The sequence below is a fragment of the Microcaecilia unicolor genome, chromosome 9 (genome assembly GCF_901765095.1).
Source record: "Microcaecilia unicolor chromosome 9, aMicUni1.1, whole genome shotgun sequence".
Classification (NCBI taxonomy): Eukaryota; Metazoa; Chordata; class Amphibia; order Gymnophiona; family Siphonopidae; genus Microcaecilia; species Microcaecilia unicolor.
This window is the reverse complement of record NC_044039.1, coordinates 8,357,387-8,384,624: the sequence shown is the minus strand read 5'-3', so window position 1 is coordinate 8,384,624 and position 27,238 is coordinate 8,357,387. Positions and strand designations below refer to the sequence as shown.

The following is a 27,238-nucleotide window of genomic DNA, read 5'->3' as shown; positions in this document are numbered from 1 at the left end:
TGGACGCTATTTTAAAAGACAAGACCTGCTGGGCAAAAGTGACTGGAAATCACTCCCGCCCTTGAAGATAGGGTAAGAATGATGCTGGTGTTGTAACTATATAGGACACGCTGAGAGGACCCCCCCCCCCCAATAGTCAGCACATAGGCTTTGCCATACCAGGTGGAAATTTTTGCATCTAGGGGGACAATTCTGTAACAAGGTGCTTTGAATTAGGAGTCCAGAGAGCATGCAGTATGGAACGAAGGCACCTACTGTTTTCTATAGAACACTAACCTAACCGGATATATAGATGCTTTAACATTTAGCATGAGCACTAATGCCAGACATACGGCTGGTGTAAGTGTGGCAGTATTCTGTAAGTTGTGTGCAAATGTGGGAGCACCCCCATGCTCTGCCCCCTCTTGCAAATACACGCTATGTAAGTTAAATGGGTATTTGCAGCCTAGCACACAGGCAGCATGCTGTCATATACGTGTGTAAGCGTATATGTATGTACTATATCACATAACCAATATGTAAATGTTAGCGCCTAGTTTATAAAACACACGCTAAGAGCAAAACTTTATAGGACTTTAGTGAAAGAACCCCTATATCTTCTATAGAATTTGTCCCTCTTTTGCACTTCATTCATTTCTAAATGCAAACGTATGATCTGCAGCCTCTTGTATGGCACCACAACCATGCTTCGTTCCATAGACTGCATTGCACTATACCAGGCGTGCTTCTGTAGACTGCATTGCACTGAACCAGACTTCCTTCCGTAGACTGCATTGCACTGAACCAAGCTTGCTTCCTTAGACTGCACTGTACTGTACCAGGCTGCATACTGCAAGACAGTTGCACTTACTCCTGCCTGGTCTTGGGAATCTCTTGGAGCTGTAACTCAATTCCCTTGTAAAATGATCCCATTGGCATTCCTCCCAATGCTCCTGCTGGGTAAGGGTACACAGAGTCCTGCCAGCTAGAGAAAAAAATGCACTCTTATCCAGGTCCACTTACCCTCTGGACTAAACTTGGGGGTACAGTTAATTACTATTTTATTTGTGGCAGACAGAAAATTGAAAGCAGGATTTTTGAAGATACAACAGTACAAATGACAAAATCAATAAATCTCAACAATGTCTTTTATTCAAATCAACTCGTCATAGGCAGTGTTTTGGCTGAAAAACCTGCATGAGGAGTCTAAAAATAACACATACAGAACCAAGATGGAGTGTAAATATAAATAAAGATCTACAAAAACATATCTAAAATATACAACTTCAGTATATAACTCTATATGAATGCTATTGCCTAATAACCCAATATGGATGCTACTGTGTACATACTTTCTGAACTGTAGCCTACCCTATGGTATGTGTTAGCCGCATTGAGCCTGCAACTAGTGGGAAAATGTGGGGTATAAATGTATTAAATAAATATATGACAATTAAAATAATTAAAAAGTAATGATAAAAAAAGACCCTAATCATAAAATTTTACAAATACTTATCGTAAACAATGCATCAGGATGCTTAACGGTCCCAAAAATATAACTATCATATAAAACAAAATACACCAGAAGACCTACCTGAGTGAATTTAATATCTGAAATTAAAACAAGTGCAATCACACTCAATGGCAGGGAGTGGCCTAGTGGTTAGGGTGGTGGACTTTGGTCCTGGGGAACTGAGGAACTGAGTTCAATTCCCACTTCAGGCACAGGCAGCTCCTTGTGACTCTGGGCAAGTCACTTAACCCTCCATTGCCCCATGTAAGCCGCATTGAGCCTGCCATGAGTGGGAAAGCGCGGGGTACAAATGTAACAAAAATAAAATAGATACTATTGGAGATTCTACATGGAATGTTGCTACTATTGGAGATTCTACATGGAATGTTGCTATTCCACTAGCAACATTCCATGTAGAAGGCTGCGCAGGCTTCTGTTTCTGTGAGTCTGACGTCCTGCAGAAGCCTGCGCGGCCACATTGGTGATCTGCAAGGGCCGACTTCTACATGGAATGTTGCTAGTGGAATAGCAACATTCCATGTAGAATCTCAAATAGTAGCAACAGTGGAGAAGTGGCCTAGTGGTTAGGGTGGTGGACTTTGGTCCTGAGGAACTGGGTTTGATTCCCACTTCAGGCACAGGCAGCTCCTTGTGACTCTGCCCCATGTAAGCCACATTGAGCCTGCCATGAGTAGGAAAGCACAGGGTACAAATGTAACAAAAAAAAAAACAATAACTGGATCCACACAGGTTTTTTTTACCATAGCTCTACTTATTTTTAATACAACATTTCCAGACCCTGATCAAGGAAAAACAAAGGTTTCCTTATTGCTACCAAGTGCCTCAGACTGCAGCACGATCAGGTCAGGTGATTATATCTCCGTCTTTGGCTACAAGCCAGCAGGTTCTAAGCTATGAGCCAAGCAAGGTCTCTTCTTGGCTAAGATTGAGAACAGGTACAATTCAAGGGCAGGGGATTAATGTCTGACTCCAATGGATTCCATTACTATCATTGGTGGGAAAATGTGGGATACAAGTGCAATAAATAAATCATTACTAAAAAGCAGGAAAATGAAAATGCCTATGAAATATTTTTATGATCAGATAATTAATGATGACCAATCAGCTTGTACAATCACTTGTAAATGTATATACAATGTGTAAACAAAGGTAAACCTTTATAGTGCTCAGAAAGTACAGAGTCTTCTAGGCCCTTCCATAAATTAGTGGTTAAAATTTCATCATAGTGCATCCGGTATCGGGAGCACCAGTGTTGTATAGTAACTAAGTAAATGTAACTAGTTACTGTGCTTAAGTAAAGGTTTTTGTTACTTTTACTGAAGTAATAATTCACCAATTTTTACTACTTTTACTCAGTTACATCTGATGCTTGCAGTTAAAAGTAAAAAGTAAAAGTGGAATGGAGATGTAAACAACTATTCCTCAGTAAATCTAATGAATCGGCAAAACTAGGAACAGGATTTTGCTTTTGCAAATCTTGTCATGCAAGCAGTGGATCATCTCATTGTAATTGTTGCTGTTCAGTGAATATAACCTGTAAGAACAGTGAAGTTGCCTCTTTTGAACTAGTTACTGGCCTTCAGCCAAACAGGACAGTGGTGAGTTGGGTCGCTTTAAAGTGGAAATGAAGCTGAAGCTGGTAGCAATTCTCGGTGAACAGACACATTTCTCTACCACAACAGACTGCTCGTCATCCCATTGGAAATTTTACGTTGGGGCAATTGTCCACTGGATTGATAAGAGTCTTTAGAGAGGAAATCTTCTTGTTTGACCTTAAGACTGAAGGGTTCCCACACATTTGACATTCTTGCATCAATTATCGAAGATATTCAAACAGAGTTTGCCATTAGGCGAAAAATTATTAGAACAACAGACGATGATTCCAACTTTGTGAAAGCTCTCATTGTAATTGGACAGCATGACGATGATAATGAAGATGAAGATGCAAAGGATGAACTAGACAGCACTACTTCTAATGCAGATGATAATGACAATAACGATGACAAAGTACTCTTTGCTATATGGAAGTCGAGTGTTTCAGAGATTCCCTTGATCATAACCTGCAGACCCAGTCAGAAGACATCAGTAATACTGCAACCTGGCCTGATTTGAAGGAACTTTTTATTAGATTGAACAATCCACTTTCTGCTAGTGCATTTGTTAAACACCTTTTTAGCTGTGCTGGATTAATGACTCACAAGTGCACTCACTTGAGTGACAGTCATTTTCAAAAATATAGTTTTACTAAAAGCAAAGTGGATTAAATTGTAAGGCAATAAAGTTGTTGAGATTAAAACGTTAACAATAGTTGCATTCACTGTAGTTACAGTACTTTTACTTTTTACTTTCACTTAAGTAAGTACATTTTTTAATGTTTTCTTCATTGTACTTTTTACTTTTACTTAAGTATTAAAATATACATTTATTTTTACTTTTACTTAAGTACTTTGAACAACTCTGGGAACACCTGTGTGAAGGAAGGTGGGAGAGGTATCAATCTACAGTGAGTTGCTTGGTTAACCCATGTGTAATGTTTTGTGTTGCTTTGACCGGCAGGTGGCAGAGCAGCTCATCAATCCCTTTGGGGAAGACGATGATGATTTTGAAACCAACTGGTGCATCGATAGAAATCTGCAGGTTAATGCAGCTTTCCAGTAATTACCTCAGATAAAAGTAGAAAAGTAGTGTAAAGTATAATGTGATCAGCTCCGTTCTGTAGCGATACATTTTAAGCCCAACATTTTATAGGGAGTGCAGATCAGAAAAGAAGTGTCCAAGTTAGGACATTCCAACTTTCTTCCTATCTTACAAAATGCTCAGTGAACACAGACACCTCCCCCCACCCCAATATTCAAACCCATTTAACCAGCCAAGAACAGCACCTGGCCGGTTAAATGGCGCTTAGGGCTCCTTTTACTAAGGTGCGCCAAAAAATGGCCTGCGCGGATGTAGACACATATATTGGATGTGTGCAGGTCCATTTTTCAGCGCACCTGCAAAAAAGGCCTTTTTTTGGGCCGAAAATGGACATGTGGCAAAATAAAAATTGGCGTGCATCCATTTTGGGCCTGAGACCTTACCGCCACCCATTGACCTAGCGGTAAGTTCTCACGCATTAACCGGGCAGTAATGGTCTACGCATGTACAATGCCGATTACCACCTGGTTAGCGCCACACACTGGAAGATTTCCAGCGAGCTTAGTGGACGCGTGTAAAAAATGAAATTACCGCCCGGGCCACACGGTAGTCAGGCAGTAGTTCAAAATTGACTCATGTAGGCCACATGTATGCACCCACGTGGCTTAGTAAAAGGGCCCCTTAGACGGCTAAATGGTAATATTCAGTGTGAGATAGCCAGCTATCTCAGCGGAATGTTAGCACTTAGCCGATCCGCTATGTCACGTGACATAGCTGGTCAGCTCCGATATTCAGCATCTGGCCAGCTATGTTTGGTAGCCAAATATGGCCACGTCAATAGGTGGATTATCTTTGGCTGGTTTGAACTTAACTGGCCAGTGCTGAATATCGGCTTGGCCAGTTAAGTTCAAACCTGCCAAAAATAAACCGGATGTTCAATGCCGATCACCGGAATTGAATATCCAGGCTCAGCGCCCACCACGAGAGTTAGCCGGGCTAACTCCCGTGGACTGAATATGGGGCCCAGAGACTTATGTAAAATACGTATAAGCCTGATGGGGAAAGGCAATGAGAGCAGCCATTTTACAACAAAACACAGAGAAATAGGACACGTCACTCATATAAGTCATGGTACTAGTGCGTGTTAAGTGGTGGATTTTACACAACAGCACATACAAGGGGAGCCAGTTAAGGAGCTGTAATCCAAAATTGTCATTTGATCACAGTTCACCCTCTGAAGCTCTTTTCCCGACCCAATGGAGGAGTTAACTCACCATTACACGTAATTATGAGCAAGTGCAAATGCAGGTGGGGATATTTTCTGAGATATATGTGTATTGCTGTTCAAATATTTGCAAAGCATGTTTATGTTGAAGGACTGCAATAGTTCCTCGTCCCTCTTCCTCCTCCTCCTCAAGGTTTGTATCATAAGCATGTTCAAAAAACATGGTCATGGGCACATACTAGTCTTATGCATGGTGAGGTTAACGTCATGTAGTTCTGGCCCTAGGACCATGTATTTTGTACTCACTCTGCTGGCCTTAAGGAGGAAGAGAAAGAAGAGAAGGGATTTTTAGATGTAGCTTGCATCTTTTCAGTAGTAGCCCAAGGCACATTACATTCAACTACAGTTGTTGCTAAGATGCTCTCAGAATGCCGGACACATCCCTGTGGTGTCCCAAAGGGTTTCCCGTTATCTCCCATTCTGTTTAATATTTATATGTCCTCCTTTGAGCTGGGATTTTCTACTTTAGATGCAAAATTCTACTCATATGCAGACGACAAGCTATTGTCGGTGTCTATGAATGAAAACCTAGCCATTACCATGTCTACTGTGGCCACTTGTATCACCAAGATTAAACATTATCGTTCAATCCGTGACTTTAAATTAAATAAAGAGAAAACCAAGGTGCTCTGGCTGGATCATACTGCCAGTTCAAGTCCTTCTGATTTATTAACTATTTCTAACTATTTAACATTCTGAAAATTTCTGAAAACTTTTCTCTTTGAAAAAATAAGTATGTTATCCATCGAATTCTAGTATTTCTGTAAAAACCTATGAACTCTAGCTAAGTTGCTTTAACGATTGATCTCTACATCAATATTTGTATCTGCTTTTACTTAACTGTTCTAAGCCACATAGAGCTGAATAATTGGTGTTCGGATTATGTGGGATATAAGAACCAAAATAAAATTAATTAATTAATTGTTCTATCCTTTTCTCTTAAAGTTGGTTGTACATCTAAAGTGTTGGGGGTTACTTCCTTTAGAACCACATGTTAATCATATTATTTAGACTGTATTTTTCAAGCTTTGGCAATTATAAATAGAAATCAAACAAAATAAAACATGGAAAAGAAAATAAGATGATACCTTTTTTATTGGACATAACTTAATACATTTCTTGATTAGCTTTCGAAGGTTGCCCTTCTTCGTCAGATCGGAAATAAGCAAATGTGCTAGCTGACAGTGTATATAAGTGAAAAACATTCAAGCATTGCTATGACAGTCTGACAGGGTGGGAGGATGGGGGTGGGTAGGAAGTATGCATGGGGACATCAAAGTATACCATTGGTATTCTAACAGGGTGGGTGTGGACAGGTGAGGGGAGGGTGATCAACAGAGACATACAGCTTTATGGTTTATAATGGGCTAGGAACCCCAGGTCCTTGTTAAGTCCTTTCTGTTGGGTGTTAAAATATTCAATCATTCTGACTTCAAAGGTCTTACGTTCTTGTATGGTTTTAAAGTTACCTTTGAGGATTCTCACTATGAAGTCACTGGTGCAGTGTCCTGGTCTTGTAAAATGTTGCCCAACAGGCGTGGGAACCCTGCTGGCACCAGCATTGTTTATATGATGTCTATGTAAATTGAATCTTGTCTTAAGCATCTGGCCTGTTTCTCCAATATAGCATCCTTCATTACATTTTTTACACTGAATGATATATACCACATTGGAAGATGAGCAAGTGAAAGATCCCTTTATGTTGAATGTCTTTCCTTTGTGGATGACTTTGGGGTCCTGTGAAATATTTTGGCATAGTTTGCAACTGGATAAATTACAGGGAAGTGTGCCCTTCTGTTCCTTTTCAGTCTGTGAAGGAAGTTTACTTCTGATTAGCTTGTGTTTTAAATTGGGTGGCTGTCGGAAGGCCAGTACTGGTGGGGATGGGAATATCTCTTTCAGTAATTCATCCTCCTGGAGTATAGGTTGTAGATCTCTTATGATTTTCCTCAGTTTTTCCAGCTCTGGATTGTATGTCACTACAAGCGGGATTCTGTCTGTGGATTTTTTCTTTTTGTACTGTAGCAGATTCTCCCTGGGTGTTTTGAGGGAGGAGGCAATATTCTTGGAGATTATTTTGGGGTTGTAGCCCTTCTGTTTGAAGGATTCAGTCAGGGTTTTAAGGTGTCTGTCTCTGTCCCCTGGGTCAGAGCAGATACGGTGGTATCTTGTGGCTTGGCTGTAAATGATGGATCTTTTTGTATGTGAAGGATGGAAGCTGGAGTTGTGGAGATAGCTACATCTGTCTGTGGGTTTCTTGTATACAGATGTTTGTATACAGCCATCACTGATTGAGACTGTGGTGTCCAAAAAATTGACTTTTTCTGGGGAGTAGTCAATTTTGAATCTGATTGTAGGATGGTATGTATTGAATGCAGAATAAAATTGTTTCAGAGTTTCTTCACCCTCCGTCCAAATCATAAAAATGTCATCGATGTACCGGTAGTATTTTAGAGGTTTGGTCTGGTGTGTATTCAGAAATGTCTCTTCCAGCTCAGCCATAAAAAGGTTGGCATATTGGGGTGCTGTCCTGGTGCCCATCGCAGTGCCCATTATTTGCAGATAGATATCATTGTTAAAGTGGAAGTAGTTGTGAGTTAAAATGAATTTGATTAATTTTGTAATAGTTTCTGGAGAGTATTGATGGTCCAGTGTGGATTTTTTTAGGAGTCTTCCACATGCAGCTATGCCATCCGCATGTGGAATGTTGCTGTATAGTGATTCTACATCCATCGTGACCAGAAGGGTGTTAGGTGGTAGTTGCTTGATATTTTTCAATTTATTCAGAAAGTCTGTGGTGTCTTGTATGAAGCTGTTAGTTTTGTGTACGAGAGGTTTCAGAATTCCCTCTATGAATCCAGATATTTCTTCCGTGAGTGTGCCAATACCTGATATGATTGGTCTGCCAGGGTTTCCCAGTTTGTGGATCTTGGGTAGCATGTAAAATGTGCCTACGGAAGGTTGATTTGGTATGAGTTTCTTCAGGTGAGGTTGCGCTTGTGTAGGAAATGTTTTGATAAGGTCTTTTAGCTGTTTTGTGTAGTCCTGTGTGGGGTCCTCAGTTAGTTTCCTGTAGTATTTATTGTCTGAGAGCTGTTTGTGGCCCTCTTCAATGTATTTTTGTATGTCCATAATTACCACTGCGCCTCCTTTGTCTGCGGGTTTGATGATAATGCGTTCGTTAGTTTGTAGGGTTCTTGTGGCCGCTCTTTCTGGTGGGGTAAGATTGTACAGAATTCTTTTTTGTTTGTTGGAGAGTTGTGATTTAACCCTATGTCTGAAACTTTCTATGTAGTTATCCAGTTATCCTCCCACCCTGTCAGACTGTCATAGCAATGCTTGAATGTTTTTCACTTATATACACTGTCAGCTAGCACATTTGCTTATTTCCGATCTGACGAAAAAGGGCAACCTTCGAAAGCTAATCAAGAAATGTATTAAGTTATGTCCAATAAAAAAGGTATCATCTTATTTTCTTTTCCATGTTTTATTTTGTTTGATTTCTATTGATAACCTTAACAGTGGACTAACACGGCTACCACACGCAATTATAAATGAAAGTCATTTCACCTTACTGGTTCAGGCCCTTGTTCTATCACACATGGGCTATTGTAATAGTTTGGGGGGGTTCCGTTAAATAATGTACTAAGCTTCAATTATTACAAAACACAGCTGCTAGGCTCATTTTTCATTTGAAAAGATGTGATAGTATAACTCCCTTGTTGATCATGCTTCACTGGCTCCCAGTTCAAGCTCATATCCCTTTTAAACTAGCTTGCTTGGTTTTTAAGATGTTTGACAGAACCAGTCCAGAGTATTTCATTGGTTTGCTTTCATTCCCTACTAATAACCGAATTTCTAAACATAGAGATCCTTATTTCTTGTTTTATCCATCCATTTCTGGTGTGAGATTCAAGAAAATATTGGAGAGTATGTTTTGTTATCAGGCAAAAAGTGGCCGACTTTACCACTGTATGTAGATGCTTACCCCTTCATATTAGAGTTTTTGTAAAAATCTGAAAACCTATCTTTCTAAAATTCTTTGATTTGGATGAATTCATTATTTTTATTATCCTTGTTTATGCTTAATTTCGTTACCCACTTTGTTCTGTTAATATAGCGGGATGTAGCAGGATATAAGAGCTATATTATTATTATTCCTGTCCCTGAAAGATCTGCAGTCCGTAAGTTTGCACCTCAGGCAATGGAAGGTTAGGGGGCTTGCTGAAGTTCACGGCCATAGTAGGATCTGAACTGGGCTTCCCTGGTTCGTACTCGTAGGCTACTCCTACACTGGGTAACCATGGCTTTACTTGTGTTTAGTCTGTGGTTTTGTTTCAAGATTGTATATTTATTAATGTTGTATCTCATTCTGGTTGAAAAGGCAGATTATAAGTGCCGGAACTAAATTAAATTAAATTGATAGAATGACAGAGTGGTTAATTCAGATGTACTAGGGAATTGTTCAAGAGGATCTCTTGTAATAATCCCAATATCAGTGTGGTACTGTCTCATTGCACTTCTGCTCCTAGGTCTCCCTTTTGGCTGTGGATGAAATGCACATGAACTTGCCGAAAATGAATAAAGACATTTATTGGAATGATTCTGACGTCCGACTACCCTACACATTGGCCGCAGCTGACTACTGTATTCCTTCCTTCCTGGGATCCACTGTGGAGATGGGGTAAACTTTATCTATCTGAACAAGTTTTGTTAGTGATTTAGAGGCAACGTTGGTATTAACTTGAGGTAGCTGTTAGCCATGGGCCCGCACAAATAGCTCTGTAGGCCAAAATCCAGCCAGTGCAGTAACAGTCCCGTGCTAGTGAAGGCAGGAGCAGGATCCAAGCAGGTCATGGGCAGAGATGGGGCGTGGTCAGCCCTGACAGCATAGGACGTTACCTCAACTTAGCTGTCAGGGCTGCCAGTACCACTTGAGGTGACATTAAGGGAAATGGGACTTGATATAGACTAAATGGTTTCTTTGCTATACTGCAATAAGTTTTTTTGCACTTTGGCAGCTATGACCCCTAGTGGTAATCTCACATTATTACTGCCAAATAAGAAGCTGCCATTTTGAACCTGGTGCTAGAGAGGGCAGGAATGGGGGGGGATTGCTCCTGCCCTTAAGACTCTAGATACCAGGGAACTCTCACTCCCCAGTAGCTATCAAATCTTTTTTTTTTTGGGGGGGGGGGGCATAGGGTCCCGATTATGGACTTCAGGTGTTGAGAAGTGGGGTCGCAATGTGGTGCTTCAGGGAAGGTTGAGAGGAAAAGAAAGGGGTGGCGCAGGGGGATCTGGTGAGTTTTTTTTTCTTTAGTATGGGGCCATGGTACATGCAGTTGGCACCACAGTTACACTGAATGTATGTAAACCGCTTTGAATGTAGTTGCAAAAACCTCAGTCCCATTTCCCTTTCCCTATTTGAGATTCTGGAATGTTGTTACTATTTGAGATTCTACATGGAATGTTGCTAATGGAGGAGTAGCCTAGTGGTTAGTGCAGTGGACTTTGATCCTGGGGAACTGGGTTTGATTCCCACTGCAGCTTCTTCTGACTCTGGGCAAGTCACTTAACCCTCCATTGCCCCTGGTACCTGAATATATGTAAAGCGCTTTGAATGTAGTTGCAAAAACCTCAGAAAGGTGGTATATCAAGTCCCATTTCCCTTTCCCTTAACATTGTGAGATGATGGGAACATCTTCTTTTACAGATTGGGAGACACAGGCTTTCTGCGAGGTGAAGACTTGTTCTGGGATGAGGTTCATGACAGACCCAGGCGCCAACATTCAGTGCTAAGGAGAGTAAAACGCTTCCTGAGTGTTCACGAACACTCTGAAATTCCTCGAAGGACAATGAGTAGACAAGACAGCGAGACTTCCGACGTCTTTTTCCCAACTAGTGACACAAGCGGTATCAGTAGCTCTCATGATGCCCCTCCAAGAGGTAGGCCATTAGTTATAAACGCCAAAAGACATCAGCATGCCGAGAGGACTGCAAAACCGTCTTCCGCAATGGGAGAGCTGTCAACTATTCGAGAAGCCAGCCGATCTGAAAGGCCCTCTAGTCCACAATCCGATATGAATGAAGCACCAGTCAGCCAGACGTTGCAAGTCCCTCAGGTAAGGATCACTGCAGCTGACAGAACAGGGTCCATCATGAACATCAATGAAACCTCGCAGACAGCGACTGGTTCATCTCAGAGCCAATCTGACTCAAGCACTGATGCTTCCAAAGCCCAGCCGGTTCTTCCTACTCAAGTGACATCTGGACAAGAGCATATGGAAGAAACAACATTTGATGTACACAAAGGCAGTGTAAAGGCCAGCAAGGAAGGCCAGCAAAGGAGTCCTCAATGGATGAGGACCCCAGTTTTTCACAGACATGGTAAGAAATCGTCTTCAAGAGCAAACCAAACCTCTACAGACACTGCACCACTTTTAGGTACTTCAGAAAGAAACTCTTCCAGCTGCGTGAAGGATGCTCCTACAGATACAGAAGGCACGCTTCACTTATTAGAACGCCTGGATGCCAAGGAAACAGACATCGTAGAGTTTAGTCAAGAGAAGGAAGACGGAAGTAAATAACTGAGGGGCCCTTTTATTAAGGTGCGGGAGGGCTAACGCACAGGTAGCAGGTGCCAAATCATCACTACCACCGGGCTAGTGCATGTGCCCAGCAGTAATTCTGAGCATGCCGAATCCCACAGTAGAAAATAATTTTCTATTTTCTACCATGGGGGGGGGGGGGGGGCGTTCCCAGCAGTAATCAGCAGTTGGGGGCGCTGCATGGTTACTGCGCAGGTAGCGCATGAGCCCTTACCGCTAGGTCAATGGGCGGCAGTAAGGGCTCAGGCCGTAAATAGGTGAACGCTAGTTTTAATTTCAGTGCTCGCCCGTTTCCCAGCCCCTTTTTTAAAAAGCCCTTTTTCCCAGCCGCGGTAGAAAAAATGGCCCAGTGCGCACCCAAGACACTCGCCCACACCACACCACTCGCCACAGGCTTAGTAAAAGGATCCCTGGGTTTACCAAGAATTTGTAGCTTAGATTGTGGAACTGAACCAGTGTCAGAGCCCCAGTTACGGACAATCGGCATTTTCAGTGTACAGATAATTTCATTTGCACAGGCAGAAGCCACAGTAGCAATAATTCTATGAAGCTTTACGCTTTCAACCCAAATAGTAACAATGAGGTCGATATTGAGCCAGTAGCGCTCATTGTTTTGCTGACCGCTGCCTGCGTTATACCCAGAAATTCAATGCCGGGCCATGTCTGGTCTTCGGGATTGGATTTCCAGGTTTGCGGAGTCAGCTAAACAAAGTTGGTTAATTGCCATATTCAGCACTTAAACGGCTATGGGTTATTACCAGGGCCGCCGAGAGGCTAGGCCGGATCCGGGGCAAGGCCACCCTGCCTCCGTTCCCCCCCCCCCCCCGCCACTGCCACCCCCCATCGCTCCCACTGCCGCCCCCCCCCCCCCCCGTCACTCCCTCCACCGCTGCAATCCGCGGTCTCACCTGCCTGCCTCCACGGCTCCGGGCCCCCTTCATCAAAGCGGCAGTCGCAGATCGCGTCTCTTCTGGCCTTCCCTCCCTGTCTGATGTAACTTCCGGTTTCCGCGAGGGAGGGAAGGCCAGAAGAGACGCGATCTGCGACTGCCGCTTTGAATGAAGGGGACCCGGAGCTGAGGAGGCAGGCAGGTGAGACCAGGGACTGCAGCGCCGGCGGCCTAACCCCAGCGCCGAGCCCCCCTTGGAGGCCCGGGAAATTTTGCCCCCTCTGCCCTGGTTATTACCACATAAAGATAGGACTGACTTTTATGCAGTCCTATTTATATGGTTAGCCTAGCCAGTTAAGTGCTGACTCTGCCCCAGAAATTCCCCCAAAATAGCCAGTTTTGCGTTGTGCACTAATCAGTGATGCTGAAAATGACTGGTTAGCCCCGAAGAGACAGTTTAACTGGCCAGGAGCCATTTCTGGCCAGTTAAATCGCTTTGAATATCGACCCGAACATTTCCTGAATATTCATGAAAGTAATTTTTTCAGAGCACTGGGTAGAGCCAAGGGTTACATGGCACGGCTCCTCCTATTGCAGACCTGCTCCCCAGGGCCGCCGAGAGGGAGGGACAAAATTCCCTGGGCCTGGGCCTCCAGGGGGGCCCGGCGCCGCCACCGCAGTCCAGCCCGCCCGCCCTCCGTTGCTCCCTGGCATTGAACTTAAGCGCCTCACCTTCGAAAGCACAGCAAGCAGCGGCAGACCACTCCTTCCTTCCGTGTCCCGCCCTCACCTGACGTAGCTTCCGCGAGGGCGGGACACGGAAGGAAGGAGTGGTCTGCCGCTGCTTGCTGCGCTTTTGAAGGTGAGGCACTTAAGGTCAGTGCAGAGGGCCCGGGGGTGGAGAGAGGGCCGGGTGGAGGGGGGGCCCCGGAGGCGGCCTTGTCCCGGGCCTGGCCCAGTCTCTCGGCAGCCCTGCTGCTCCCTCTTCAATCTAGAGACCCTGCTAAAGTGGTATGACAAGCAGTATTGGGGGGGGGGGGGGAGGGGAGGGGTTTGCTTGTTTGGACTTGTTCAAAGGACTATTGAGAGCAGGAAAGACTAATGGAAATCGGGAGATACCAAGACTGCAGCAGAGGAAATATAACGTTTTAGTCTGTAGGTCAGGTTAGTTATTCTTTTTCTAAACTGCCTTTCCTTTTAGATATCAAAGTAGTTTATAATAGTGATAATAAAATGCAGTAAATAGACAGAACCAGAAATAAAGCCATGGGCAATTACAGGACTGCACAGGAAATACTTTCCTTTGCCATGACTGTTGGGTTTTTTTGATATGTGATTCCTAAGGAAAGCAGGAAAACCCAGGGCAGTTCTCACAAAGCCCAGGAATCTTCAAAGTCTGTGTGGATTGTGTACAATCGGATCTTGGTGTGGTGTATTTCAAAGGGAAACTATATGCAGGCCTGGATTTAATATTTCTATGCCCACGAACACTAAACGTAGAAATACCCTCTGTGTGAAAGGGGGTGGGGGGGTCCCCAGACATTGAAAAAGGGAGATGTTACCCCATTATAGCTTTTCCTCCCCTCTCTTCAGCTCATTTATTCTGGCCTCGGGCCAAAGGTCTTCAATTGGAAGAAAGGAAGAAAACTCAGTTTGGGGCTTATGAATCGGTGTGAATTCAGAGGCCTGGTGGTGGTTCCGTCTCCTTTTCCCAGACAGGCTTCCTGTTACCAAAAAAAACCATCTGAGGATGGGCACAGTACAGGTGCCAACTATTTGAAACAAAAAAAATCCGAACACCTGCCTCATAGACTTCTCCCCAACCCCTACCACCCGCTTGCCCCTCCCTCTCTCTCTTCAACCAACTTTTCAGTAGTAGGATTGATGGAATCTAGGGCAACAGCTGAATCAGCCCATGTGGGCCAGAAGCAGGGTGTTGAGGCTGGGCTCACTCTGCCTATTCAGCGGGAAAAGTAGCCTGAGCTTTGTATGGTTACAAAGAACTAGGAGGCTGCAGGCCGGTTTGGGGGTGGGGGGAAGCCAGCCTCAGGAAGATGAAGGAGAAAAGAAAACCAGGTGGAGGGGTGGAATCTAAGCTGCAGGGAGGGAAGGGGAGAGTGCTGTGGTGAGGGTGGAGATGGAGGGGAGAGTGTAGGGATGCACCTGGGTGTGTGAGAGAGAGAGAAGGAGGGAAGAAACACTCACACACACACGTGCTTCCTACTGCACCGTGGCCACCACCACAGAAATTTTTGTGTTCCCATCTCCCTTAAGCCCCGTGCGGCCGCACTGCCCTCAGGACAGCCCTGTAATAACCGGTCAGTCGACAACCCCTTTTCCCAGATGGGCTTCCTGTTACCAAGAAACCATCTGAGGATGGGCACAGTACAAAAAAAGCCCAACACCTGCCTCATAGACTTCTCCCCAAACCCTACCACCCGCTTGCCCCTCCCCCTGTCCCCCTCCCCCTCTCTCTTCAACCAACTTTTCATTAGTAGGATTGATGGAATCTAGGGCAACAGCTGAATCAGCCCATGTGGGCCAGAAGCAGGGTGTTGAGGCTGGGCTCACTCTGCCTATTCAGCAGGGGGGGGGGGGAAGTAACCTGAGCTTTGTATGGTTACAAAGAACTAGGAGGCTGCAGGCCGGTTTGGGGGTGGGGGGAAGCCAGCCTCAGGAAGATGAAGGAGAAAAGAAAACCAGGTGGAGGGGTGGAATCTAAGCTGCAGGGAGGGAAGGGGAGAGTGCGATGGTGAGGGTGGAGATGGAGGGGAGAGTGTAGGGATGCACCTGGGTGTGTGAGAGAGAGAGAAGGAGGGAAGAAACACTCACACACACACGTGCTTCCTACTGCACCGTGGCCACCACCACAGTAATTCTTGTGTTCCCATCTCCCTTAAGCCCCGTGCGGCCGCACTGCCCTCAGAACAGCCCTGTAATAACCGGTCAGTCGACAACCCCTTTTCCCAGATGGGCTTCCTGCTACCAAGGAAACGTGACTGTGTGCACCGATTCGCAAATTCTGTGCTGGCTTTTCTTCCTGTTGCTGTTGTGGGTATGCTGAAGATTCCTGCCAGTGCGCTTCTTTGAGCTCTGGGTGGTAGCCGGCAGCAATATCAAAAGGTGCCTTTGAAATCTGACATCCTAGGCCCAATACCAGAATCCAGGCTTTACAACGATGGATTTCCCTTTGAAAGTCACCTATATGCTTGTGCCTGGTTCTGCTGCAGGTGACAACTGGGCATAGCTTTGAAACTCAAATCTGTGCATGTTCTTGTCCTCTCCTGACACAACCACACCTCCTCGTAATCCAGTTAAGAGTAATGCGTCGGGAAAGCCAGTGCACCCTTCTACCCAGACCGTGAAGGGCAAATTTAACTGTTGTATTAGCGCAAGCAACATTGAAATTATTTCAAAAGTATCTTGGTGGCAACTGTTGGCTAAGTATTTTGGACCAAATAAATAATAATCATTATGCAGAAAGAAAATGTGTTCTCTAATCACTATGTACTAACTCTGGACTGACCGAAAATTCAAGGCAGCTGATTTCCAAGCTCTACTGGACACCAACATATTTATTGGTGGTTTCAGAATGCATTGACAATTTTTCCAGAACCCAGGTATAAAACAGTAGAGGAAAAAAAGAACCTCTCGCAGATGGTGGCCAAGAAAATTTATTTCAAGAGTCTTCAAAAACAGTAATAGAGACTCGACACAACTCTTTTTTCGGCCCTACTGGCCCTACTGGCCTACATTTAACCAGGAATGGCCCAGCTTGTCTCCTGTATAGTTACGCTGTTTATAAACTGCATGCTTACTGCCAGTACCATGAGAACAAGTCAAGATGGGTGGGAAAGATGGCTGCCACCTGAGTGTCAGAGCAAGCTCACAGGGGTGCTGTACACTGCCTCCAGGCACAGTTCATGCAGTTACTTTGATTGTTGAATGAAGACACCATCCCTTCCCCCCCCCCTCCCCCATGTGTCCAAGACTTGCCTGCCCAGAGTCTGCCTTTCATGGGTGCCAGCTCGGTGGGTGCCTGTACATCCCTAACTTCTTCATCCTGTCGAGGGAAGGGTATCACTCCCAATCATTTACATGTTACATGCTCTCTAGAAGGAAGTCGGTGACTTTTTAAGGCTTCTTTATGTCTTATTGCTTGAGAGTATTCTTGGAAATCAGTTTCCGAGATTCTCTGTTCTGCATCGATTTCCCCTTTTGTCTCTTGTGTATCATATTTCTCTTTGTTCACATTTGTTTAAACTTGGCCTCCTTCCAGGTGATGATTTATCCACTTTGTCTCTGTTTCTTTTTTTCTTTATTCTTTCATTACCCCATTTTACCTTTGTTGCTCATGCTCAATGCCATCTATTCCCATTTCTGTCTTTCCCATGAACAGCAGTTTTGATGATGGGTAAGATTGAGGCTTTATGAGCTGGGGTTTTTTTTTTAAATGCATATGACTGCCTTTTTTCTAAAGACCTTGGGCGTCCATTTAAAGACCCAGGCAATTTAAGACATAGCTGTGACGGGAGAGGACGTGTGTTACGCCGTTGGCCTTGAGCATAGTTGCTTCGTTTGTCTTAAGCTGAGTTCTGCCTCTTCTCAAGGGTTTTGGCTAAACAGTTTGAGTATAATTTGTTTCAAAGTGTGTTTCTGGCAGCTGTGGTGGAGGATAAAACTGCCTTGCCTCCCCCTCCCCACCCTTGTTATTTTGGATCAGTAAATGTATTTTTAACAAATAAAGCTGCGGCCCTGTTTCTTCCATGGATGTCGACTGCTCATTTTCTTTAAAGATCAGGTGCACTGTTTTGCATTTTCAAAGTAAAATGGAAACCGTCTCATTAAAAGATTTGGAAATTTTCTTAAAACACGTAGTTCCTATTTTGTGCATCCACTCCACTACTGCCCGATTCCCAATTTTTGGCAGAACCAGCTTCGGCCACGAGGAGCAGCTGTAGTATAAATTCATTATCACTATACAAATCTGGACATCTAGTGTCAGCTGTAATGACAGCTGTGTTCATTATACATTAGGATTATTTTATTTATTCATTCATTCATTCTTACATCCAACATTATCCAAAAAGTGAATTTCGGTTCAATGTGGCTTACAATAAAATAGGGAATATAACAGTATACATATATTGAAATAATAATTCTACAATTAATAATTACATAAAGAAATCATTTTTTTAACAGGTAAGTTTTTAAAGCTTTACGGAATGGAAAATATGAGTTTATGCTTCTAATTTCTTTTGGAATGAGATTCCACCATTGGGATCCTAGATAACTAAATCTGATTGTATGAACAGATTTGTAAGTAACGTTTTTACAAGTAGTACATAAGTGTTGCCATACTGGGAAAGACCGAAGTTCCATCAAGCCCAGCACAGTAGCCAATCCAGGTCACAAGTACCTGGCAAGATCCCAAAACAGTACAATACATTTTATGCTGCTTATCCTAGAAATAAGCAGTGGATTTTCCCCAAGTGCATTTTAATAATGGCTTATGGACTTTTCTTTTAGGTACTTATCCAAACCTTTTTTAAACCTGGCTAAGTTAACTGCTTTTACCTACATTATATATATTAAATGCCACTCCATATAACAAGCAGCGTAGGATATATATAGTGACTGCTGACGGGCACAGACTCCATAGATAGCAATGAAATTCAGCCTTTTTGCTGTCCTAAATTAAAATGCATAGTTCTGCGGTAGTAGCCTAATGTTGGCGCTATCTGTAGAGTTAGGCAGAATGCTCAAACAGCGCCCTCGCTCTGCCCCAGCACCCTCTGGATAGTGGATGACAGACTGTACAAATTTTCAGTTGCACATCGGGACTATGCCCCCTTTCACACCCTCGCTCCGCCCCCTGTCACATTTTCCCCTTACTACTGCCCTGGTGGTCTAGTGACCTCTTTGGGGCAGGAAAGAGCCCCCTCTTTCCTGCCCAGAGTTCCTGCCCACTGCCCTGCATGCATCCTTCCTGTCCGTGATCTCGGCACCGATTCGAAATGGCCACCGAGAGTTGAAGTCTCGTGAGGTCACTTGAACTCTCGGCGGCCATTTTGAATCGGCGCCAAGATCACAAACAGGAAAGATGCATGCAGGGCAGCGCTCCGGGCAGGAAAGAGGGGGCTCTTTCCTGCCCCGAAGGCGGAAGAGGTCACTAGGCCACCAGGGCAGTAGTAAGTAAGGGGAGGGGAGACTAGCAATCTGCCTGTTTGTCCAGATTTCTGGACAAACGGGCAGGCTGGTAACCCTAACCCTAGACCACGCAGCAATGACCCACGGAAGCCACTTCTACGAAGTAGTAGCAATGGCAGCAAGGAAGAAAAGCAGCTGCCATTCTGCCAGTACTGAAACCCTGGAACCATGTTGGCATGGTAGCCACAGTAATGTATATTTAAAGAAAAAGATGCTTCCACCGCCTTCTCTCACATCCACTGCCAGTAGCGGGAATGTGCATCAACAGCCCTCCCCATCCTTTGCTTGCAGCTGCCGACAGGAGAACAGAAGCAACATAGTGATGCAGGCCATGGCCTCCCCTCTCTGCTGAGGAGTCCTGAATAGTCCACACAATTCAACATGTTGCACTGGCTTCGGCAAACAAAGGAGGTGGATTCAGTTTAAGGCCACATTATCATTACCTTCCTCGTTCCAACAAAGGAACATCGGCGTAAAGGAAAGGATCTATCATCTAAGGGGTTGTGGAAGGGGAGGGGGTGATGAGCAAGAGCTCCAAACAGGTCTATGGATCTTCTCACTCCTCCCTGTTCCCGCCAGTGGTGTAGCCACAGGTGGGCCTGGATTAGGGCTCAGGCCCGCCTAACAGTAGCACACGTTTAGCGGTAGCTGGTGGGGATCCCAAGCTCGGCCAGCTCAAGATTTCCCCCTGATGGTAACGAAAACGCTACTCTCCACAATAACGACACCTGCATGCCTGCTGCAGACTGCCAAGATGGACAGAAGCGTTTTCTCACCAGCTGAGATATTTTTGTGGGTGGTGGTTTGGGAGGGGGGGGGGGGAGAACACTTGGTGCCCACCCACTTCTTGCCTAGGCCCACCCAAAATCTGGCTATGCCCCTGGTTCCCGCTGTGTCTCTGGCTCTTTCTCTCTTCTCAGCCTGGTGGCAGCTATTAAAGCTTATTTGTAAGACATTTCTATTGTGATGTCATAATGCAGCAGGTTCCATGGGAGACCCTCCCCTTCCCCTACCAGGGTGCATCATAGCTAATGCAGGTCCTCAACTCTAAAAAGGTTCTCAATCCCTGCTATAGAAGAAAGTACCAGGACACGTCCTACACCACATTTTACATGTTTTGTCCCAAACACAAACTGAAGGAAAACTGAAATTAGTAATAACTTAGGAGCTAGATGTGAGAGCCACAGGGATGGGAAATTGTAACTTGAGATATGAAAATCCACATAGATGGATGACAGATTCCTATTTTTGTCAAATATGATCTCAGTTTCTGTCATAGTCTCCACATCTTCTCCAATATGACTTGCTCCTGTACCATTGCCTGGACGCCTTCAGGGTGTCTCCCATGGGACTTTCCATGGTGTAGTTTTGCTATTCCAACACGATCATTCCCACGATCAAAAATGCAGTAGTATTTAGACATGAAAATGTCTCCTAAGATCCAAACTGGTCCTAAGCTGCTATTGAAGTCCATCGATTGAAAGCCACTGATGCAAACTGTCGCATCTCCTATTCTTTCCTGTATTAAACATTACATGATTATGTGTCATTACATACTTTTCCATCTCATGCAATTTTTAAATCATAGAACATGATGGCAGAAAGAAACCATGCGTCCTGTCCACTCTGCCCAGCCACAGCAGCTATTAAGCTCTCCCTCAGTTTGTCCCATTCTCTTTTGAATTCAGATACTATTCTTGTCTCCACCATCTCCAGTGGGAGGCTAATCTGTGCATCCATTAAATTTTCAATAAAGAAATATTCCCTTATGATTACTCCCAAGTCTCTCCCCTTCCATCCTCATCCCCTGATTCCTTATTCAAGATCCCCCTTCCAGTGGCGTACCAAGGGGGGGCGGTCCGCCCCGGGTGCACGCCGCTGGGGGGGGGGGTGCCACGCGCCGGTCAGCTTCATTCGTTTCCATGCTCCCTCTGCCCCGGAACAGGAAGTAACCTGTTCCGGGGCAGAGGGAGCATGGAAACGAACGAAGCTGACCGGCGCGCGGCACCCCCCCAGCGGCGGGCACCCGGGGGGGTTCTTTCACCGGGGTGGGGGGGTGTCCTTTCGCCGGGGGGGGGGGGGGGGTCGCGCTGCACCGGGGGGGGGTGCTGCACCCGGGGGGCAGGGCGCATCGGTGATCCGCCCCGGGTGTCAGCCCCCCTAGGAACGCCACTGCCCCCTTCCCATTGAAAGAGGCCCACCTCCTATGCATTTAAATATCTCTACCATATCTCCCCTATCTTCCAAAAGTACACATATTGAGATCTTTAAGAGTGGTCTCTAGAACTGCATGCAGTTCTCCAAATAAGGTCTTACCAGAGATTTTTACAGAGGCACTATCACCCCCCTCTTCCTGCTGGCCATTTCTCTCATTTTGCACCCAGGCATCTTACCTTATCTACCTGTTTGGCCACTGTAAGATCATTAGATACAATCAACATCAAGTCCTACTCTTTTTTGTGCACAAAATTCCCCCCCCCCCCTCTATACTGTACCACCCCTTGAGTTTTTGCAGTCCAAAGGCATGATCCTGGATATTTTAGTATTAATGCTTAACTAAACTCGAAATCATTCCTCAAGCTTCATTAGATCCCTCCTCATGTTTTCTACACTTTCCAGGATTTCCAAGATTACCTACTCTACTGCAGAATGAATTAAAAACAAAAACCCAGACCAAACCCTGACCTGAACATGTACACCCTAGAGGAAAGGAGGAACAGGGGTGATATGATACAGACGTTCAAATATTTGAAAGGTATTAATCCGCAAACGAATCTTTTCTGGAGATGGGAAGGCGGTAGAACGAGAGGACATGAAATGAGATTGAAGGGGGGCAGACTCAGGAAAGACGTCAGGAAGTATTTTTTCACGGAGAGGGTGGTGGACGCTTTGAATGCCCTCCCGCGGGAGGTGGTGGAGATGAAAACGGTAACGGAGTTCAAACATGCGTGGGATATGCATAGAGGAATCCTGTGCAGAAGGAATGGATCCTCAGAAGCTTAGCTGAAATTGGGTGGTGGAGCAGGTGGGGGTAAGAGGGGATGGTGGTTGGGAGGCGAGGATAGTGGAGGGCAGACTTATACGGTCTGTACCAGAGCCGGTGATGGGAGGCGGGACTGGTGGTTGGGAGGCGGGAAATACTGCTGGGCAGACTTATATGGTCTGTGCCCTGAAAAGGACAGGTACAAATTCAAGGTAAGGTATACACATATGAGTTTGTCTTGGGCAGACTGGATGGACCATGCAGGTCTTTTTCTGCCGTCATCTACTATGTTACTATGTTACTATGTATCCTTTCTCACCTCCCAATCAACCAGTTTCTAACACAATCAGTCACATTACAGCCCAAACCAAACGCAGATGCCTCATATCATACCTTTAGTATAAATTGTTCTGCGGTTAATGTATAGTCTTTGCATCCAATGGTGAAGGTGACACTCGGTATACTGGACAATCTTCTGCAATCTAAAACATACTGCAAAAGATACACTGTTAAGTTTTATTTCCACCAAATCAAGCTATTTAAACAGCTTACCTGGCTGTACCTGCTAGTAATGCTTCTCTTCCAGGCAATGAGCATTGAAAAACTGCATTAAAATGTAGATTAGCTGACAAACCATCCATGGCCAATTGTTTACAATAGTTCCTTCTGGCTGTAAAGCGCTACATGTGACGTGTAAATATCTATGGACTTGGCTCAAAGTGAACGCAGGAAGAGCTGAGCGCAAGAAATGATTCTATATAACCAGCCACAAACGCAGCTCTGTGTTAAGCATTTTTCCCACAGGCACTAATCCCCAGATTCTATAAAGGTCACTCAAATTTGCATGCCAAAATTCGGAGGCAATCCTGAGATGTGTGTGCAGCTATAAAAGCTAGAGTCTACTTCAAGAAATGTGGTTTTACTCATCTTATAATTTATGGAGCAGGTGGTGGTTGGGAGGCGAGGATAGTGCTGGGCAGACTTATACGGTCTGTGCTGGGACTGGTGGTTGGGAGGCGGGGATAGTGCTGGGCAGACTTATACAGTCTGTGCCAGAGCCGGTGATGGGAGGCAGGACTGGTGGTTGGGAGGCGGGGCTAGTGCTGGGCAGACTTATACGGTCTGTGCCGGGACTGGTGGTTGGGAGGCGGGGATAGTGCTGGGCAGACTTATACAGTCTGTGCCAGAGCCGGTGATGGGAGGCAGGACTGGTGGTTGGGAGGCGGGGATAGTGCTGGGCAGACTTATACGGTCTGTGCCAGAGCCGGTGATGGGAGGCGGGACTGGTGGTTGGGAGGCGGGGATAGTGCTGGGCAGACTTATACGGTCTGTGCCCTGAAAAAGACAGGTACAAATCAAGGTAGGGTATACACATATGAATTTATCTTGTGGGCAGACTGGATGGACCATGCAGGTCTTTTTCTGCCGTCATCTACTATGTTACTATGGAAAAGCCCTCAAACTACATGCAACCACCCACAGAACTTCCCCTGCGCAATGCCGTCCCAGGAGCAAGAGATTATCTTACTCTGCATTTCCCAAACTGCAGAAAGTTGTGTATAAATCTATTCTATCGACTGACCTCACTTATCTGGGCACGAAATGGTGGAACATACTACCTTAACCTATCGAACACCAACATAATTATCTAATAATCCTCAAGTCCGGCACGTTCGTTTTAATGTGCACATGCTCAGTGTCACCAAAACGAGTTTGCCGGATTGTGAATGGAAGAGAGAGCAGGGCAGGCAATGCGGCGGCGCCGGAGACCAGCGCTGGATGAAGGCTTCAGCTGGCGGGGGTTGGGGACCCCTGCCAGCCAAACCAGGAGTCCAGAGCAGATTTTGGGGGGCCCACATAGCTACGCTACTGGTTGAAAGAAGCCCTTATAAAAACCTGTGCCAGCCTTTGAGCTAGAGTAAAACCCAGCATGGATATTTTTCTCCAAACACATGTATTCTCTTGCCCATGTCATGCCCCAACCATGCCCCCCCCCCCCTCAAATCTGTGTGCTGTGGATATTCAAGGCTAAATAGTGTCTTTCTGAAAAACTGATATTTACACCTGTATGTGCTAATCATGGGTAAATGTATAGAATTTCCCCCTAACTCTGTACAGGTACGTTAAGCGTGAATTCTATAATGACAATGGTTTACACGCTTAAGTTTAGGCGGGACTGGGGCCTGCCTAATACATGGGCGTCCTCGACCGATAATGGAAAAAAGAAGGGTGTCCCTGACGAGCACTTGGCCGACTTTACTTGGTCCATATTTTTTTATGACCAAGCCTCAAAAAGGTGCCCGAACTGACCAGATGACCACTGGAGGGAATCGGGGATGACCACCCCTTACTCCCCCAGTGGTCACTAACCCCATCCCACCCTTAAAAAAAACTTTTTAAATATTTTTTTGCCAGCCTCAAATGTCATACCCAGCTCCATCACAGCAGTATGCAGGTCCGTGGAGCAGTTTTAGTGGGTGCAGTGCACTTCAGGCAGGTGAACCCAGGCCCAGCCCCCCCCTACCTGTTACACTTGTGGTGGTAAATGGGAGCCCTTCAAAACCCACCAGAAACCCACTGTACCCATATCTAGGTGCCCCCCTTCATCCCTTAGGGCTATGGTAGTGGTGAACAGTTATGGGTAGTGGGTTTTGGTGGGCTCAGCACACAAGATAAGGGAGCTATGCACCTGGGAGCAATTTGTGAAGTCCACTGCAGTGCCCCCTAGGGTGCCCGGTTGGTGTCCTGGCATGTCAGGGGGACCAGTGCACTACGAATGCTGGCTCCTCCCATGACCAAATGGCTTGGATTTGGTTGTTTCTGAGATGGGCGTCCTCGGATTCCATTATGGCCAAAAATCAGGGATGATCATCTCTATGGTCGACCTAAATGTTAAGATTTGGGCGTCCCCGACCGTATTATCGAAATGAAAGATGGACCCATCTTGTTTCGATAATACAGGTTTTCCCACCCCTTCACCAGGACGTCCTGCGAGGACGTCCTCAGGAAAACTTGGGCGCCCCTTTCAATTATGCCCCTCCACGTGTCCCTGTGATGCAGAGACTGTAGCACCTGATAAATACCCACTAGTCTTGGATGACTGTCTTTTGATATGATTGGCTACTTTCCTGTTATTATTGGTGTTGTTTTCTATCTTTTAAACTTATATATTTTTTATATTTTGTACATTGCTTTGATTTATATGCTAAGAAAGCGATTTATCAAATTTTAATAAATGTAAACAAACATCGAGTACAAGGAATACGTATGTATGATACGTAGATAGATGTAGATATTATTTATTATTATTATTTTACAAATTTATAGACCACTTAAACCAAAGCAGTTTATAAAAAAAAACATAAATAGCAGAATACATACAACACCAACTATAAAATCAATAAAACGCATGGAAAGCAAACACTACCACTGACGTCTCATAACCATGACTTACATCAGAACTGCAGCACTGTAACAGCCATCTTTACATACAGAGAAGTCTTTCATAAGCGCTTAAACTGCAAAATTAATTGGCCTTTTAAAGCATTCCATAATTGTACCCCAGCCTCAGAAAAAGCGGCAGATCTAGTCTCACAATAAGTACATAAGTAATGCCACACTGGGAAAAGACCAAGGGTCCATCGAGCCCAGCATCCTGTCCACCACAGCGGCCAATCCAGGCCAAGGGCACCTGGCGAGCTTCCCAAACGTACAAACATTCTATACAATCAAGCCATTGTGACATCACTAATGAGGTTGGCTCTTATTGGTGGAATGAGCCACTATGACATCACAATAGGTTAAATCACTGCTCTATGTAATAAAAGTGAGCCAAGTAGAGGACATAAGTACATAAGTAATGCCACACTGGGAAAAGACCAAGGGTCAATTGAGCCCAGCATCCTGTCCCCGACAGCGGCCAATCCAGGTCAAGGGCACCTGGCGAGCTTCCCAAACGTACAAACATTCTATACAATCAAGCCATTGTGACATCACTAATGAGGTTGGCTCTTATTGGTGGAATGAGCCACTATGACATCACAATAGGTTAAATCACTGCTCTATGTAATAAAAGTGAGCCAAGTAGAGGACATAAGTACATAAGTAATGCCACACTGGGAAAAGACCAAGGGTCCATCGAGCCCAGCATCCTGTCCACGACAGCGGCCAATCCAGGCCAAGGGCACCTGGTGAGCTTCCCAAACGTACAAACATTCTAAACATGTTATTCCTGGAATTGTGGATTTTTCCCAAGTCCATTCAGTAGTGGTTTATGGACTTGTTCTTTAGGAAACCGTCCAACCCCTTTTTAAACGCATTGTTGTCTCAGACCTCAAACTCCTAACAGAACAATACACAACAAAACTATCTTTCAAGTACTTTGGTGCACATAACAAACAACTTTAAACCGTATTCTGTTCTGCACTGGCAACCCGTGTAGCTATCTCAAAATTGGAATAACGTGTTTCCCAAGTTACACCTGATACCAACCAAGCAGCAGCATTTTGGACTAATCATACTCAGGAGCTAAGCTCTCATGACAAAAGCACTGCAAGAAAAAAATACACATTATAAACAAAACATCACACTTCCTAAAAAATCTGCAACAACTTTTGTAGCCCCTTCTACTCATCTCCAACAAAGACACTAAGGGGTCCTTTTTACTAAGACGCATAAGCATCTATGCTGGCCCAACGCCCGGTTACCACGTGGCTCTTGTGGTAATTTCATTTTTGGCGCGGGTCCGATACGTAGGGCTGAAAAATAATTTTTATTTTTGGACACACGTATCGGACACGAGCCAAGTGGCATTTGATGCACGTAGGTCATTACCGCACGGTTACCGCGTGAGACTTTACCACTAGGTCAATGGCTGGCAGTAAGGTCGTAGACCCAAAATGGACTCGCAGCAGTTTTGATTTTGCTGCACGTCCATTTTGGGCAAAAAAATTTTAAATGGCCTTTTTTTACAGGTGCGCTAAAAAATGGATTGGCGTGCGCCCAAAACCCGCGCCTACACTACCGCAAGCCATTGTTCAGCGCACCTTAGTAAAAGGACCCCTTAGTTAGAAGCTGACCTGCCTTCCTATCTACTAGAAATTGCTCCAGC

General features: G+C 45.0%; 2 protein-coding genes across 3 annotated transcripts in view; one reads left to right on the top strand and one right to left on the bottom strand.

The window, feature by feature from the left end:
- BEST3 (bestrophin 3) overlaps positions 1-12,171 on the top strand; it is a 38,974-nt gene extending 26,803 nt beyond the window's left edge. Inside the window, exons 8-10 of the mRNA XM_030214257.1 lie at positions 4,070-4,150; positions 9,968-10,119; positions 11,152-12,171. Coding sequence (XP_030070117.1) covers positions 4,070-4,150; positions 9,968-10,119; positions 11,152-12,025 — 1,107 coding nt within the window. The 3' untranslated portion in view covers positions 12,026-12,171. The remainder of the gene's footprint in view (positions 1-4,069; positions 4,151-9,967; positions 10,120-11,151) is intronic.
- A 7,830-nt stretch (positions 12,172-20,001) lies between these two features.
- The window catches only part of LOC115477404 (cathepsin E-A-like), a 28,651-nt gene continuing 21,414 nt past the window's right edge, over positions 20,002-27,238 (bottom strand). For both annotated transcript variants that reach the window (XM_030214259.1, XM_030214258.1), the window contains exons 9-10: positions 22,522-22,620; positions 20,002-20,664 (exon numbers count right to left, since the gene is read on the bottom strand). In XM_030214259.1, the coding sequence (XP_030070119.1) occupies positions 20,419-20,664; positions 22,522-22,620 (345 nt within the window). In that variant the 3' untranslated portion in view covers positions 20,002-20,418. The remainder of the gene's footprint in view (positions 20,665-22,521; positions 22,621-27,238) is intronic.